This window comes from Mirounga angustirostris, unplaced genomic scaffold (assembly GCF_029215605.1).
Source record: "Mirounga angustirostris isolate CCGP_5_RB_7025 unplaced genomic scaffold, mMirAng1.0.hap1 SCAF_3, whole genome shotgun sequence".
NCBI classification, from domain to species: Eukaryota; Metazoa; Chordata; class Mammalia; order Carnivora; family Phocidae; genus Mirounga; species Mirounga angustirostris.
This window is the reverse complement of record NW_026991711.1, coordinates 148,856,874-148,875,795: the sequence shown is the minus strand read 5'-3', so window position 1 is coordinate 148,875,795 and position 18,922 is coordinate 148,856,874. Positions and strand designations below refer to the sequence as shown.

Sequence of the window (18,922 nt, the reverse complement as noted above, 5' to 3'; positions counted from 1 at the left end):
GGCCACTTAATATCCCTAATTCTTAGGAATTGCATGCTTAAGTATTTAGAGGTAAAAGGCCATATGTGTAACTTACTTTCAAATGGTTCAGAAAAAAAAAAAAAAAAAAGAAGCATACCCAGAGCACAAATACACATAGTAATGCAAATGGAATAAAATGTTATTAATAGGTGAATCTGAGTAAAGGGTATACAGGAGTTATCTGTCTCTGATTCTTCCAACTTTTCTGTATTTTGAAATTGTTTCTGTATTTGAAGTTATTTCCAAATACAGAGTTAAAAACTTAAAATATGTGCCTTAATTATGTTGAAGCCCCAAATTTCTTAGAATTGAAAACATGTACACTCAGTAAAATGTCTGGCTGAGCTTCTCTAAGGTTTGTACATTCCTGAAGTTTCTAATTTCTCCTGCTCCCTTTCCCACAAATACACACAAGCCTAACACATTTTCATTGCATAAACCATACACTTTTTTGATCAAATCCTGGAAAAAAAAATATAAGCATTTTATGGAAGTTGAGAATGAGGATGGGCATTTTCTAAGGAAGGATTTAACATCTGCAGAAACATCCATCCCTTCCTCATTAGCCCTATCAATAGGGAAATGAGGCAGTAAAAGGAAGTGATCTGAGACCTCAAGAGAGCTCCGTGTTATGGAGACGCACCAAGACATAGCTAGTATTTTCCAGACAAATGACTGTTCACTATTGCTTGGTAAAATGCAAAAGAGTGGCCCATGGACACGTTCGCACTAATCCATTTCATATATTCTGGAGGAAATTACAATTTGTAATGGGGTTTGAAGAGGACAGTAAGGACTAGGAAGGTGCCAAAACAAAACCAAAACAAATTGCTGAAGAGGGACTGTTTTTGTTAAGGTCCCAACAGCATAAAATGTAGCCTCTCTCTGTCGTCAGTAGTTCCAATTTACTTGTCATCCGTCTATGCACAATGCTGAAGAGGGACTGTTTTTGTTAAGGTCCCAACAGCATAAAATGTAGCCTCTCTCTCGTCAGTAGTTCCAATTTATTTGTCATCCGCCTATGCAGAATGCCATGTGCACCCATTTGGCCGTTCACCAGCAAACTCGGCAGCTCACAATTCTGTTAAATGCATTCGAGTTCAAGAGTTAAATGCATTCGAGTTCTGCTACTTTCCTCAGTAAATGACTCCAAAATTAATCATGCCTGAGTTTAATTTTTTTCCCAAATAATATTTCTTTTTTAATACTTTAGAAATAAATAAGATACCTTCTGAAAATGAACTTTCACAATTTCTTTTACCATGACTGTTACTGGACTCTACTTTTGAAGAGTTTCTGCTTCTACCAGTCATTACTATTATGCTCAGTCCTAAACATTAATTCCCCAATACAAAAAAAAAAAAAAAAAAAAAAGCCAATTGTCGTCATCTATAGAGGTTCTATAGAGGTTTTATACAATATGCAGTAAAAGAGTGACTAAATGCTGGGGTTTCCCCCTAAGGACTATTAAGGAAGATGGAGGGGCGGAGGTGGGGGGAGAGGTAAGCCTGAAACGGTCTTTCTTGTGGTTGGTAAAGTGAAACTGGAGACCACAGCTTGAATCAGACCTAAAATAAGGCTTCCTGTGGTATATGCAAGTGGGGTAAATCCCATCTGCTGAGGGAAGACCTTACCTGGTCTCGGGCTTTTCCCTGCTCAGGCAGCAGGCTTAATGCTAGATGCAGGGATGAAGGTGCCTGCAAATTAGAGAATCCTAAAGTTTTCCCAATTTCACGAACCACTAAAGCCCAGTGAGAGACGTGTTTTGAAAAGAAGTTGAGAATCTCTGTGCAACATTTCCAAAAGTCAAATGTACCTACTCGGGCAGGGGTGGGAGGTGGTGGTGGTGCTAAAATGGTAAAGGACGAGTCCCGCTCCCCAAAACCCCCTACTGTAGTCTGACAGTGAAATAAGAATCCGTTCAGATCAACTTAGAGCAGTACTAATCCTCCCTGATCAATTTAGGGTTTTTTCCAAGGGATAACCAACATTGATTCACTAGTGAAGTACAGTTACATAATTCAAGTGACAATAATCACTTTAAGTTTTTACTTACGAGCTGAGAAGAGTTGTACTTACCAGCTAATTTCCCAGTAATTAAAACAGTGTCTTCAAAGAGCCATATATTTGCTTGGCTTTGCGGGAACAGTGAAAGTGTAACTGATGAATATACTGTGAAATATAGCACAATTAAAATGTTTTATTAAATGTGGGGGGAAACTAGGTAAATATAGTCTATTCCAGCAGTCCCTAAAATGTGGGGGCAAGGGGCGGGGGGGAACTGTGGAAACAAGGAAACATAAATGTAAAGTATGATGGAGGGGGGAAATAGAAGATACAATAAAGTGAGAAAAAAAGGCCAGGGGTCAATTTTATTTTACTTAAGCCTATTTCCAGTAGTTTGTACCAAAGTGACTACTGATGTTCCCTAACCCCAGTTATATACGGTCTGGTTAAATGCTTGAATAATCCTGAAGAATCCTCTGCTATTTTCTCTATTTAATGGTTACTTGTTATTTCCTTCTAATGATTTTTAAAAAATCTTGGCTCCACAATTCAAGGTTCTCTGAGATAGAGGCTACATCCACTGCTTGCTTTTTTTTTTTAAACTTCCTGCATAAGGGCGCAGTGCGCTTCATCACACAGTAGGGTTTGCCAGCCTCTGGGTTGGCAGAGCAGGAAAACAGTTGAACATATAATGAACAAATGATCCACAGGCAACCATTGTTAGTAATGCAGGAGGAGGCCAGATCTGCCTGCAAGAGTAGGCGCCTTCAGTAACTGGTGCGACAAGTGCAGAGGACCTGAAAGATAACTACATTATTTCAAGGTCAGAAGCAGCAGGAACAAAAGACCATTTTATAAGAACAGATCAAATAAACTTACTAAAAGTGAGTTCTCATTTGATAGCTTTCCTCTATCCAATATAAGTATTTGAATTTAATAGAAATAACATAATATCCCTAAATCACTTAGGACAGGATAAAACAGATTTGCATGGGAATACTTTTCATGTTTTAAGATATTTCAAAGAGCTGTAAAGGAAATAGAAAAAAGAAGATAAAACACAAAAAGATATGAATGGATATAAAACAAAATATACTTTTTCCTGCAATAGGAAAAGAAGACTACCAGGCAAAAGTGTAATTTCAATTCAGAAGCCATTAATAGACTAATTAATGGCTTTATTAGATTGGAGAGAAAGTGTTAGGGTAGTAGCTTGGACCTTGAGATGATTGTAATTAGGGCACTTTCCCATATTTGGCCACTCTCTCAGTCACAGGTAGCTTAAAATGGGGGCAGCCCTGACAGTTTAAGGTTATGAAACCTGAGGAAAATCTTCTGAACTTCACTAAAATTTACATGTAGATTTCCTTTCACAGACAAAATGTTTCTCATTATAAAAGGGATGAATATCCACTATGGAAAGGTTGAGAAATAAGGAGAACAAAGTGATGGTCATCACAATCCCACAACAAAGACAATAACTATTAATATTTCAGTATACTCTTTATGGATTTTTTCCTGTGATTTTTTTAAAAAAATAGTATAATATTATATACACAATATTTTTACCCTACTTTTTCATTTAAGGTAATATCATAAGCATTTCTGTCCCTCAATAGAAACCTTTTCTAACATTTTCAAGGTCACATATTTCATTTCTTGAAGTATCAAAACTTACTGAACCACTATACTAATATATACTTAGATTGTTTTCATTTTCACTATTATTGCAAAAATAATCAACATCCTTGTATATGAATATCTGTCAAATTTAGTTATTTATCTATCTGTTTTTAGGAGAGATTACTAGCAGCAGAATACTGGTCAAAGGTTATGAAGATTTTGAAGACTTTTGACACACATATTTCAAAGTTGTTATCCAGATCATTTTGCTGACTTGTACTTCCACCAGCCATGTTTGAGGATACTCATCACACCTCACTTTGTCAACACTGAGTATGCACTTTTTAAAAATGTTTCTAAGGTGAAGAATCTAAGAAATGTGTATGTCTTTGGTGTACAAATCTGAGACTCTTACGAAGATAAAACATTTTGTCACATTTAGTGACAAATCATTAGTTTTTCTCTTTTTGAAAATTGCTAGGTCATAATTTTGTCCATTTACCTTATTTATTTAGCCAGGGCCTTGGTGTTTTCTTACTAATTTGTATGAATTATTTGCATATTAAGAATATTCTGGGGTGCCTGGGTGGCTTGGTTGTTAAGGGCCTGCCTTCGGCTCAGGTCATGATCCCAGGGTTCTGGAATCGAGCCCTCCATCGGGCTCCCTGCTCAGCCGGGATTCTGCTTCTCCCTCTCCCACTGCCCCTGCTTGTGTTCCCTCTCTCGCTGTCTCTCGCTCTCTGTCAAATAAATAAATAAATAAATAAAATCTTAAAAAAAAAAAAAAAAGAATAGTCCTCCTATCAGCACCTGGGTGGTTCAGTGGGTTAAGCGTCTGACTCTTGGTTTTGGCTCAGATCATGATCTCAGGGTTGTGAGATCAAGTCCCACGTTGGGATTCTCTGCCTCTCCCTCTGCCCCTCCCCCTCCTTGTGCACTCTCTCACTTGCTCTCTCTCTCAGATCTTTTAAAAATATATTACTTCTTGGGCACCTGGGTGGCTCAGTTGGTTAAGTGACTGCCTTCAGCTCAGGTCATGATCCTGGAGTCCCGGGATCAAGTCCCGCATCGGGCTCCCTGCTTGGCAGGGAGTCTGCTTCTCCCTCTGACCCTCCTCCCTCTCATGCTCTCTGTCTCTCATTCTCTCTGTCTCAAATAAATAAAAAATTAAAAAAAAATCTTTAAAAAAAAATATATTACTTCTTATTGTCTCATATTTTTCCTTGGACCTATTTCTTAGAGATATAATTAACAATTTATTAGCTTCAGGTGTACATGATTCAGTATTTGTATATATTGCAAAATGATCACAGTAAGTCTAGTTAACATCCACCACCATAGTTACATTTTTCCCTGTGATAAGAACTTTTAAGATCTACTCTCTTAACAACTTTCAAATATGCAATACAGTATTATTAACCATAGTCACCATGCTATATAGTACCTTTTTTAAAAATAGTGAAATCTGCTTTTTATGACCTCTTTCATTACTTTTAAGTTTATGCAGGCCATCCTAATTTTTAAAAAATCACGTAGTTTTTAAAATTTTCTTGTATTTAATAGGATTTGATTTTCCACATTTGAACTCTATGAGAAATATATTTGGAATATGAAACCTAATTCATTTACTCCAGATAATTAACCAAAACATCCTAACACTACTTACTGAATACTCAGCCTTTTCTCACTGATTTATAATGGTACCTTATCATAGATTACATTTTCTTATACATGTTAGTATCTGATTTGTATCACAGAGTTTTAATTGTGTAGCTATATAATATTTTAGTTATTTGAAATGGCAAATTGCCTCTAATAAATATTCTTTTAAAATGATTTCCAGGTTTTTTTATACATTTATTCTCTGAGGATTATTCAGCCAGGATTTTTTTTAATGCATTAAAATCTATAAATTAGGAAGAACTGAAATCTTTACAATATTCAGGCTTTCTAAAGAAATTATAATGTTTTGCCATTTACCCAGGGTTTTAGTTTTTAGTTTTCTTTTTTTAAGGTCTATCAGTAACATTTGGTAGTTTTATTTTCCCAAACCCATGGTTATTTCACACTTTTTTTTAGGTTTCCCTGCATATTTTGTTTGCCCTTGTTGTTCTGAGAGGGATTTCATTATTTTCCATAACCGCTGACTACTTCTGGTATATAAGAATATGTATTGATTTGTACCAATGCTTATTCCACACTCAGTAATTCTGTCAAATTCCATTAATTCCATTAATTTTGAGCATTTTAAGATTCATGCTTTGTAATTTTCCAGGGATATGATGATAACTGGAAATAGTAAATGTTTTGATTCTTTCTAATAGCTATTCCCCTTTTTTGGTCTGTTGATATATATTTGCTCTGATAAGAACTTCTGTAATGTAAAATAATATGGACATCTGTGTTCAGTTTCTTATTTTATTAGGATCACCTCTAATATTTTATAGTTAGTGTGATTTTGAGATATTTACCATGTTAAGATCTTTGTGGTCCTAGTTTTCATGGAGCTTTTATGTTCTTAGTTATGCACAAATGGTGAACTCATAAAATGCATTTCAGACAGTTTGTATTTCAGTGTTATCATCTGATAGTTCTAATATGATATGTAAAATTAATAGAATGACACACTTGACATCCTTATAATCCTGTAAAGAAAAATCCTACTTGGTCTTAACAGAAATCTCTATTTAAATAATGGTGAAATTCTTTTTTACTATTCTGTTTAGGATTTTTGTATTTAGAGTTATAAGTAAGATTGGTCTACAGAAGAGTATTTGTATGTATGAGAGAGAGCACATATTAGAGCATTTAATTTTGCATTACCTTTGTTAGGTCTCAGAATCAAGGCTGTACTGGTTTTATAAAATGATTTGGAGTACCTTTTTTTTATTTTTAATAGCCTTTGAATCAAGCTATTTTTACTCAGGATATTTTATCCATGGCTATTAGTCTACCTCATCTAAAATCAACATAATCATTTATAGTATCACAAAATTGTTTTAGGTTTTTTAAGATTATTTAAGATTATTGCCATCAAATTTGATATAGAACATTTTTATGGTTTTTAAAATTTTATATATATTTTTCTCTTTTACTTGCCTGTTTAGATTAGCCAGATGCATGTGTAATTTATTTCAAAGAACTAGCATTCTGTCAATTATCTCTTCTTTATATTTTCTTTTTTTTTTTTAAAGATTTTATTTATTTATTTGAGAGAGAGAGAATGAGAGAGAGCATGAGAGGGAGGAGGGTCAGAGGGAGAAGCAGACTCCCCGCTGAGCAGGGAGCCCGATGCGGGACTCGATCCTGGGACTCCAGGATCATGACCTGAGCCGAAGGCAGTCGCTTAACCAACTGAGCCACCCAGGCGCCCATCTTCTTTATATTTTCTAATTAATGTTCATCTACTTTCATCTTTATTTCCTTTTTCCCATCTTACTTTTGGTTTCTTTCATTATTCTTCTAACTTTCATTTAGTGATTAATTGTGCTTGATTTCTGTCTTTTAAAAAAAACTAAAGCATGTAAGACCATGAATTCACCTTAGACATATCCCTATTCAGACTTTTGAGTCATGATTTTATTAAATCTCATTCACAGGAATCTTAGTTTATCTAATTCATTTTCCATTTTCTTTCACATTCTAAACTTGAACAGTGGTTCAAGAATTTAAATGTTTCCAATGTGAAACCAAATAAAGTATCTAAATTCTATTAAGAACCATCACAATTAAAAAAAAAAAGAAAAAAGATATATTACCTAATGTATCACACTTCCAATCAGCCAGACTTGCATTCCAGTATCTTGTATGGCCTGTACTTCCCAATAGCCAATTAGTCACACTAAGTCCTATCAATTCTTATTTTTTCCCCTCAGATGTATTGAGATATAATTGACATGACAGTGTAAGTTTACGGTGTGCGTGATGATTTGATATGTGTATATATTGTGAAATGGTTACACAGTAATTACCAATTCTTTGCTCAGTACGTGTCTGGTACTCACCTTCTTTTCACCCCCTCTCTTGCATCAGGCTGTGGTTACCACCCACCAGGAGCACAACCACAGCTTTGGAACAAGGCTCCCTGCTTTTGGCCTAAATGTCATACACTGTTAAATAAATTCAGTTTCCAAACAACTTACAGTTATGTGTTTAAGAATCTGTAATAACGGCCTTATTATTCAGCACATAAATCTAAACTTTGTGCCTCCTCTTTTGAAAGCATCCTTTCTTCATCTGGCCCACCCTGCTTCTGGCTAACCCTCTGGGCATACCAGGCCCCTCTCCGCCACCTGCAGACAAGCTTTGTACCTGAACAGAGCTCTTGCTCAGGATTCCTTCAAACCTCTGTAGGATAGACTGATTGATTAATTAATTAATAAAAACAAACATGTTTTCTTCAAACTGGCACTCCTTCTAACCTCTCTGTAGTGACTTCACATAGATTTTCCCATTTTCAGTTCACCAGAGCAAAAGATTCCCAAAGAAGAAAAAAACAAAAAACAAACAAAAAACCATTCACATTCAGTAAAGGCAAAACACTGTGTAAGTGCTTACTTGGCATTTTTCTGGTCTTCCAAGGCAGAGGTGTCAACACGTAGCCATCTTTGTAAGCAATGATGGTTAAGCTGAGTCCTAATTTATAGAGTACTTTTATCAACACTGCTCCATTGTTTTTAGTTACTGTGGAATTTGTTTTCGTGTAGTTTACAAACACTTCTACAACTGCTTGACTCAGGTACTGACGACTGATGATGTCATTCACCTGCACTTTCAGCATAAATACAGACACTGGAGGAGAAAAAAAGCCAGAAATGGCAGCATGTTAGATCCTAGAACGTATATGTCGCTCTACCTTAAAATGTCATTCAAGACATCTCAATAACAGTACAAAACTGCTGATAAAATCTGGAAATACATAATGTATGCATGAATTGATAGAAATAGGTATAAAAACATTCCAACAAGTTCATTATTCTTTCTAAAACTGAATAAATTTGAATTTATTATTAATAAGACAGTGTTATTATTCCAATTTTTTCTGCCAATAAAAAAGGAAAAGGAAGCAGTGAATCTGAGGGGAAGGGAGGTTCGTTCTTCAGAAAAACACATTTTTACTTGGCCTCACTAATCCTAATGCTACCAATTAATTCAAAATACAGTCAAAGTTCCTAGAATAAAATGCAGTCTCACCAAACCTAGTGCATGGCTGGCTCCTTTTTTTTTGTTCTGTTGTCTGGAAAGCAAGGGATGTGTTTCAAATTACAAAGTATCAAAACAATATCCTTCAAATGTCAAAAAGTATTATCTGTTAAATATATATAACAAAGCATAGTAAGATAATAAATTGAGGAAAATCAAAATTAACTTATTTCTAACTTAAACCTCCAGCTTTATAGATCTTGACGATATGTTCATGAATTTCCCCAACGTTAATGTCTTGTTTAAAAAGAACTTGTATCACCATGCAAATGCCTTTGTAAAGCATGTATCACAACATCTTTGCCAAAGATGACTTCTCTTCCACTACTAACGGGCTTTGGAGTCAGTCAAGGTCAATCACTGCCATTCCCTAGATACGTGACTTGGGGGAAGTTGACTTTTCAAAGTCCATTTGCTCATCTGTAAAATCAGGAGAATAACTACTTTGAGGTAATAAAATGAAATAATGCAAATAATGTGCTCAGCACAGTGGTTGGTTTTCACTTAATATCATTATTAATAATAAAAATTATTACTCCATAATTGGAGACCATTTCACAAACATCAGAGTCATCAGTAAAAAATACCTCAAGAGGGTTGCCTGGGTGGCTCAGTCAGTTAAGTGTCTGACTCTTGGTTTCCGCTCAGGTCATGATCTCAGCATCCTGAGATGGAGCCCCACATCGGGCTCCCCACTCAGCGAGGAGTCTGCTTCAGATTCTCTATCTCTCTTTCTCTCTCTCTCTCGCTTTCTGTACCAACCCCCACCCCACACATGTGCTCTCTCTCTAAAATAAGTAAATACATCTTTTAAAAAAATACCTCACAAGGACTTATTTTGTGGCTATACATTTACAAAACCCCATTTTACTCAAAATTTTTAGCAAGAACAGCATGTCAGGTAAAAAATCCTCGTCAACACTGAGCTGCAATATCAGCTACCAAATTATTGTTACACCTTATGTATTCTAACTTTATTAATATAAACTAGACTTCAAATTGTTTTTGGACCATAACAAAGACATTTTAAGTACAAGTAGAACTACTGCAGTAATCACCCAGTCCTAGGAAAGATATAATCTAGCAAGCTAGAAAAAAGCTCTGATTCTTTCAAAAATCTAAAAATTGAAGGGGCGTCTGGGTGGCTCAGTCATTAAGCGTCTGCCTTCGGCTCAGGTCATGATCCTGGGGTCCTGGGATCGAGCCCCCACATCGGGCTCCCTGCTCCGCGGGAAGCCTACTTCTCCCTCTCCCACTCCCCCTGCTTGTGTTCCCTCTCTCGCTGTGTCTCTCTCTGTCAGATGAATAAATAAAATCTTTAAAAAAAAAAAAAAGATTAAAAAAAATTTTTATGGGCACTTGGGTGGCTCAGTTGGTTAAGCGTCTGCCTTCAGCTCAGGTCATGATCCCGGGTCCTGGGATCAAGCCCCGCGTAGGGCTCCCTGCTCCGCGGGAAGCCTGCTTCTCCCTCTCCCACTCTCCCTGCTTGTGTTCCTACTCTCGCTCTCTCTCTCTGTCAAATAAATAAAATCTTTAAAAAAAAAAAAAAAAGTCTAAAATTGAAGTCAAATGTTACCCAAACACTATTTTATATATATTCAGACACAAACATTTTTAGTGTATTTCCTCTCATGAATCTTAATAAAATATGTTAGTACTATATATAATCATTATAACCACAAGAACTAAAATATGTTGAGCATTAATGAGCCAGGCATCGTGTTAATTTTAAGTGCATCATTCCATTTACTCTTCAAAGCCCTCATTACAGAAACGTTACTGTTTTCTTCGTCATATATATTGGTAGCTGCGGGTTAAAGGAGTCTGTTAATCAGCCACGGCCAACCCACAGCAGAGAAAGGAAACAGGACACAAACTTGGGACCATCTCTCCTCCAAGCCTGTGCTCTCGAGCTACCGCCCCGTATAGCTGCCTGACTGAACTCTGCAGGCAACTCCAGCCAGAGCTTAGAGGGCAGAGATGGGGAGAATGAATTGGGGAAAGAAAGGGAGGATTACATCCTAGACAGTCATTCCTTGAAATGAGGTTCCGTTAGTCTGTCTAAAACACTGTTAATTTCCAGGACAATAATCTCATATATATTCACATATATATGGAGAATAGATAAGACATCGTTTCACATTATCTTATACGTTCACCCCATTACTCTAAAGATAAAAAAAAAATCATGTTTGTAACATTTAAAATCAAAATATGAAGAAGGGCTGGGTATAAACATGTTCCTAATGCCAAGCCTCGCACGTATATTATCACAAAAATCTCCATATGCCTTTGTAACGTGTGTGATATCAAGTCCGCTTTACCAGTGAAAAAATGAGGATTCAGACAGGTAATGTGGACTGTCCCAAGGCTCACATACATTAAGAGGCCCCGTCAGCCTTCAGTGTCCCCATGAATGACTCCAAAGCCATCTTTACGCCATGTAACGGAGTCCTGGGGTCATACTACTAAAATTAACTCCAGGAATATGGTGTTGCAATTACTGAGAAATGCTTATATAACATCAATTAAAAAGGAAAAAAAGGGTGTTCCCCAGCACACACACACACATGCTAAACTATGGCCTCAAACTCAAGTGGGAAATGTAACTGGGGTAAAAACATAAATAAAAGGTTGTAATATTTGTGACATGATGGCCACCTAAACCAAACTCCTTGAATAGGTCTGCCGAGTACAAATAGCTATTTATGTGTGGAGGACAAGAAGTTGCCCCATTCAAAATAATTCCCCCAGCCTCCTAGCTCCTAAACCCTCGATGAAATTCACTGAGCCACTGGCACAAAGTGCCTAACTAATGGGGGCCGGAAAGATTCTGTGAGGACCTCAAAATGTGGCTGAAGATACACAGAAGCTAGTGGTTTCTGGCACGGAAACATCTTAGAAAGTCTACGCGTGCCTACCCACTGTGCTTTCCCAAGTCTCCCTGCCCCCTCTCCTTCCCAAGGCTGGTCATACAGCCCCTCTGGCTGATCCGTGAGCTGTACCATAATCCCTCCCCAAAGGCCCTTTATTCCTTGTAGCCAGAGTCAGACATGGTTGCTTGCTTCCAAAGCAAGCACCTTAAATGATAGAGGGTACAACTGTAAACATAGGATGTGTTATTTAATGGGCTACCCTATCCTTCATAAGAGAAGGTGAAGGAAGGGTAATGTTATGTACCAGAAATAGGGTAAAACATATGAGAAGGAGACAGCACATAACTAAAAGGGCATTAAGATTCTCTCATAAAATTTGATAATGGGTCTTATTCCAATCGAGTATACCTACAATGGCTCCTACAACAGCTTATTCAGGAATGGGAATTTTGATTAAATCATTTGCTCCAAAGATTAATTTCAGAAATTCTCAGAGCCTTTGATTTATAGACAAATTCCAATGTATAGTAAGATCTTGAGCTAAATTCATTAAAAAAAACTCTGTGTATTCCACCTGTTTCATCCTGTAAAAATACAGTTGCCAAAATAAGATACACTAAAGCCTCCTGACATTCTGAAGCTGGGTTTGATTAATAAATGTTTCTAAAACATTTTCTAATCCAGAATGATTTTATTTTTTCACATGTAATCATTATGTTAAAGACTAAATTTGATGAGAAAATGAATATCAAATTCAGGGAAAAAAATGACTTGCCAAGGTCAAACTTTGGCTTTGTGCACCTTGGATCTCATAGCCTCTGGACAGGATGTAACCCTGATCAGCAGAGTCTTCTCTAGCTCAAACTGGAAAAAAATAATGGTTATTTGTGACACACACACACACACACACACACACACATACACCAAGCCCAGTGCTAGAAACTTTATACATGTTGTCCAATTTCATCCTAATACAAACCTGCAAGACTTTTCCCCCGTGTTAAGGCAAGGAAACTAAGGCTAAAATTGCACAAATTAAGAAGGGTAGAGGCAGGATTCACAGACAAGTTCATCTGACTCCAAGTCCCATGCATTCTACTCGCCACATCTCTCAATGAAAAGACTTAGATCGGGTTTTCAGCATATTCCGCAGCTTCCTTATTTCCTTCCATCCAGTGTGGAGAAGGAAGTGCTTGATTTGCTGCTGACCCTCTGAGCCTCTCACCCCAGCCCCCCACCTGGTTTGTCTGGCGGAGCATAAGCAACAGCAAACCTAGCATTGAAAAAAACAAAAACAAAAAGTCTCAGCTGGAGGCCAGCTCACTGCAATTAAAGGAGCATGAACAATTCTTTTTCCTCCAAATAAAAGGAAAAGTTGTAAAGATTGCCTATTCGTGACTTAATTAGGATGCTTCTGACTTCCATGATGTCAATAGCTGATCAGGCAAACAGGCCTGGCAACCAGAAGTTTTATATATATATATATATATATATATATAATCTCCATATATATATGTATATATCCAGATATATATATAAAATCTCCATAACAATCCCCCTTACTGGTTCTCTCCAACAAAAATACTTTGGCATTTAGATGGGGCAGATTCTGTGGTTAAATATATAATTTTCAACCACAGGTGCTTTTGTCTCCATAATCTATCTACCCTTCTCCACTGCATTTTTCAGCTTTCCCTGCACTCACTATTTTCTCTGTCACTTAATTATAATCATTATGTCTTGCCCACATAATCTTCTTTTCAATATGTCACCATTAGTTTAAAAACGGCTCAATATCAAATGATTTCAACTGAACCCTTAGAAAACACATAATCTAGCTGTTGAGAGACACAAAAACAAAATGCACATCAATGAGCATGGTCCTAAGGTTGCTGGGGAAAATTTTAACTATCACATGATTAAAAGCATTGTTCAGTAGTGAGAATCACTATAATTCAAAAGACTAATGTATACATAAAGAAGTGCTCCTGAAAAAGCATGTTAGAACCAACACTATATTATAGTTTTGCTATAGGATAGAGACAGGTAACTCAAAGTTGAGGAAGGGTCTAAAACTAGCTATTTGTTTGGCTGTCATCTAGAGCTTCAAGTGGGGTGGGCTGATAAATTATAACCCCACTTCTTTTCAAGAGAACTTGACATCATCTTATTATGTTGTTACCATTATGTAGGTTACAACTGTGCCCACAGAAAAGCCACCTTATTTTCAGATTTCTCCAGTACAAAAACTAGCCTACTTCTTTTCCATTATATTTCAAGCATGTACAATCATTTCATTTAACATATAACATTTTTTTTTCCTCTAGGAATATAATGCTAAAAACATGTTAGGTTTATAAAGCTTTTATAGACAGATCACAGACCAAATTGTTAAGTATACGACACTCTAACAAATAAATTTTAAAACTTTACTGAGGTTTATGCATTCTAATGAGAATGAGACTAAAAATGAAGAGCATAAAAATATAGTGGAATGAAATACTTGGTTGGGAACAATTAGAAATATTCACCTACAGGGGTGACTGGGTGGCTCAGTCAGTTAAGCATCTGCTTTCAGCTCAGGTCATGGTCTCAGGGTCCTGGGGGGCCCCATGGCAGGCTCCCCTCTCAGCAGGGAGTCTGCTTTTCCCTCTCCCTCTGCCCCTCCCCCACCCCACTTGCATGTTCTCGCTCTCAAATAAAATCTTAAAAAAAAAAAGAAAGAAAGGAAGAAATATTCACCTACATTACTTCACCCATCAAATGTTTATTGACAGGTTATTTGTGGTTTTGGGAAGATCTGCTCTTTTTGAGCCAGATCTGCTCTAGCAGGTATTGGGAATACAAACATTAAAAAGACACTGTTTTGCCTTGAGGATTAATTTAGAATCTATGTACACAACAATTCCTAGAATAAGTATCCATCTTGAAGAGAGATACGTGCACTCCCAGGTTCACTGCAGCATTATTCACAGTAGCCAAGATATGGGAACAACCTAATGCACAACAGTAGATGAATGGATAAAGAAAATGTATATACATATAGTGGACTATTACTCCACCTTAAAAAAAAGAAGGAAATCCTGCCATTTGCTACAATATGGATGGACCTGGAGGACACTATGCTAAGTGAAATAAGCCTGACACAAAAAGATAAATAATGTTATGATCTTGCTTATATGTGGCATCCAGAATAACCAAATTCATAGAAGCAGAGAGTAGAATGGTGATTGCCAGGGCTGAGAGGAAGGGGAGGTGGTGGTCAAAGTGTACTAAGTTTCAGTTACATAAGATAAGTAAGTTCTGAAGACCTACTATACAGTTAATGCCTATTGTTAATAATACTGCATTACATATTTAAAATTTGCTAAAGGGAAAATCTTTAAGTGTTCTTACCACAAGAAAGAATTGATAATAATAATAATAATAGGGATGGGAAGAAACTTTGCAAGGTGATGAATATGCCTACGGCCTTGATGGTGGTGATGGTTTCATGGGTATACTCCAAACTCATGGAGTGTATACATTAAATATATACTGCTTTTTACATGTCAGTTATATCTTGATAAAGTAGTTTTTAAAAATATCCAAAAAAATGTGAATTTAATATTTACTTTAAAATCAATTCCCACTATCATTTTTTGAACAGGGAGAATGCCAACATTTTTATTTCAGATCTCCAAAGCCCATTTATTCTCTCCTGTTTTCCATAATCTGACTTTTTGGTTCATTATAGTAGAGACTTTGTGGTGAGAACACAAACGATGACAAACTTCTGGCTATGACCCAAATCAGGCTTTATTCATTCTTCACCATTTTCATATAAGATATCTAGTCACAGAAATTATAATTTAGAGCTAACTATACAAATATCTTGTAATGTAAACATACAAAAATCTTGTAAACAGAAAACATCTGGTCCCAAATTTAAATGTCTGTGTATTTAAAACTTTTAGTAGAGACATAACAATCATGGTTTCACTAAAGAGAATGGTTTCACTAAAGAGAATATAAATTAATTCCCAACTCTTTAGCCTGGCATTTAAAATCTAAGATCTGGCCACCACCTTCCTTTCTAGCCTTATCTATTCGGGGATTGACAAACTACAGCCTACGGCCAATTCTGACCCACCACTTAATCCTGTAAATAAAGTTTCCTCATCATACTGCCACAGTACTCATTTATGTATGGCCTAGGGGCTGTTTTTGCTACAACAGCAGAGTTGATAGTTGCCTCAGAGGCCACATGGCCTACAAAGATAAACAGTTACTATCTGGCACTTTCCAGAGAAAGTTTCCCAACTTGTGCTCTATATTGTCACATAAATGGGTCAAAGGTCACTATCCAAGATTGACCCACTTTCCTGCTACATTATTCATTTCGTTCTTTTATCTGAAAATACATCCCCCTTTCTTCCCGTCTCTAGCCGTCAAAATCCTACTCCATTCTTCGAAGTTTAGCTCAAATAAATTTGCCCTTATTTCAGTCAGATGGGACCTTCTCTTCTGTACCTACTAGTCTAACCTAATGGCACATGATACATTCTGGTCTATGTTTTGCTTCTGTTTATCTGGGAATAAGTTTCTTCACAGCCAATATTGTTTCAAACTCAACCTTGTGTTTTGCCAGAGTTTAGTAAGGGGTTCAGAATATGTATTCTAGATGAATGGAACAAGGGTCAGGAAGAAAAGTGGGAAGAGAAGGAGAAAGGAGAAATGAAGGAAGAGAGGTAGAGAAAGGAAGACAGAGAAGATCAGAAGTGGCCAAAGAATGGTAACTGTAGGATTTCCACAGAGGCCGCCTGGAGTTACAGCTGGCTTTCCAGCCCCCGTATCGGGTAAAATTTGAGTTTAATCCCACAGTTATCAGTGAGAAATATATTATTGCAACAATCACAACAACGAATAAATATTAAGTTTCCTTTTCCTTTTGGAGATTAATACTATTCCCTCTTTTTCATAAGAATATTTAACTTGGAAATTTTCACTAGAGGATAATATGTAAGTAACAAAACTTGCTAAATAAATATAATGCAATTGTATTACGGCAAAGATTAAATCTAAAAGTTTTACTTTTACTATTACAAAACAATACCAGCAGTTTTACAAGTCTTTCTCCTAGGGTACCAGCACAATTGCCCTATTTTAATTGGAAGGAGGGTTGAAAGATAAGGAAAAAAAGCAAGGACAACAAAGAAGCTTGTAAAGAGAAAGGACCACATTATTCACATTCTATAAAGCAGAGTGGAAAGGGCTGCAACAGTTTAATCTTTACAGCATTTCAAACATGGACACACAGCCTTCTTTTAAAGGAACAAAAGACTGCTGAATTAAAAACAAAAAACAACCAAACCTCACTAAAATAGGAAAGTCTCCTCTTCATTGCTTAAGTACCAGATTGGATCCAAAATTCTTATTGGCTCTGGAATTTTTTTTAATTTTTTATTTATCTGACAGAGAGAGAAAGCACAGGAAGGCGGAGTAGCAGGGAGCAGGAGAGGGAGAAGCAGGTTCCCCGCTGAACCAGGAGCCCGATGTGGGGCTCGATCCCAGGACCCTGGGACCATGACCTGAGCCGAAGGCAGATGTAACGACTGAGCCAGCCAGGCGCCCCTTGGCTCCGGAAGTTAACAAACAAACAAACAAACAAACAAAAAAACTGTTCCTGTTTGAAGCAGCAACAAATTTATTTGCAGTAAATTAATATTACAGAGAAAAATGTCAAATCTAAGAAGAAATCAAAGGAATAGAATAAGGACATTATCTCCAAAGGTGAAACAGGTTACAAAGCAAGTAAAATACACATACTCTCCACTGCGACCAGAGGCTTAAACAAGTATGATTCTCCAAAACTAATGACATGGATAACATAAAAAGGGCACATAGCAGGAGTGCCTGAGTGGCTCAGGTGGTTAAGCGCCCGACTCTTGATCTCAGCTCATGTCTTGATCTCAGGGTCGTGAGTTCAAGCCCATGTCGGGCTCCATGCTGCGGAGCCTGCTTAAAAAATAAAAATAAGCACATTGCAAACGACTCAAGAGGGAACAAATGAGAGGGCTGGGCCCTTAGCCCTTGGACTCAGTTCCTTCTTGCCCAACCCAAAAGGCCTTTTCCTCAGTGGAAATAAGTCAGTCGGACTCTAGCTCCTAAGACACATTGTCCAGGCTCATTTCACATCCTGACTTTTATCTTTTCTTCCCAATTTTTCATGCTGCCTCATAATCACTGAGAGTTACTCCTTCACTCACTCACAAATTCACTCAACATTCCTTTATAAACTGTGCGATGCATGGAGGCACTAAATGTGGCAACAGAAGATCCTAGAGCCCAGAGAAGAAAAGTGAAGGATCAGTTTTTCACTTGTTTGAAAACGCATTGGTCCTGGCTGCCACGGAAGTACTGGGCACCTAACTCAGACGAAGGTGAAGGAAAGGGCTGCCAAGCTCAAACGGCATGCCCCATTGTTCCAAGCACATACGACAGCAGGCATCCGTAACATAAACCTTCCAAGGGCCACATTCCCAGGGTCTAGCCAAGGAGCAATGATGCGAAGACCCCACTGGACACCTGCAAGAATTGAGCAACAAAATCTGCTGTTAACACTCTTCCCACACCCTCCTTTGCCATAATCCCTTCTTAACATACTACATAATTTACTCATTATGTTCATTTTCTGTTTCCCCTTCTAGAATGTTAGCTCTCTGACATCATGGACTTTTTTTGTCTTATTTACTCCTGTATCCTCAAATAACAATCCTGAATTTTGAATGAATGACTGAATTAGTGGATGAATACATTTACTCTGATACCAGTAAGTAAGACCACTGGCTCAGAAGGACTTAATAATTGCAAGGGAGGATGCAAATGTGTGAAATGAGGTAGATGAGCCTTGAAGTAGAGGGTGGGACAAGGAGATGTGTAAGCAACCATTTCTGTGCACAGACCATGTGTAAGTTACATACTTCAAGCTAAGTACAAATTCTTTGATTCTTTACCACTTCTTCCTGCAGTTCATTCTTTCAACAGATATATTCATTCTTGTAACATTGAGAAAGAACTTCAAGAAACAAGATTAGGGCAACCATCGTTGCTTTTCTTTAGGAAAGCAATTACAAAGGCACCTGGGTAGCTCAGTTGGTTAAGCGTCTGACTCTTGATTTCAGCTCAGGTTATGACCTCTGGGTTCTGAGATC

The 18,922-nt window shown here is 37.2% G+C and overlaps 1 protein-coding gene across 1 annotated transcript in view; it reads right to left on the bottom strand.

Annotated features, from left to right (window-relative positions):
• Nucleotides 1–18,922, bottom strand: part of FAM171B (family with sequence similarity 171 member B) — a 62,125-nt gene that overhangs the window by 17,082 nt on the left and 26,121 nt on the right. The window contains exons 2-3 of the mRNA XM_045868389.3: nucleotides 8,209–8,442; nucleotides 2,101–2,193 (exon numbers count right to left, since the gene is read on the bottom strand). Coding sequence (XP_045724345.1) covers nucleotides 2,101–2,193; nucleotides 8,209–8,442 — 327 coding nt within the window. The remainder of the gene's footprint in view (nucleotides 1–2,100; nucleotides 2,194–8,208; nucleotides 8,443–18,922) is intronic.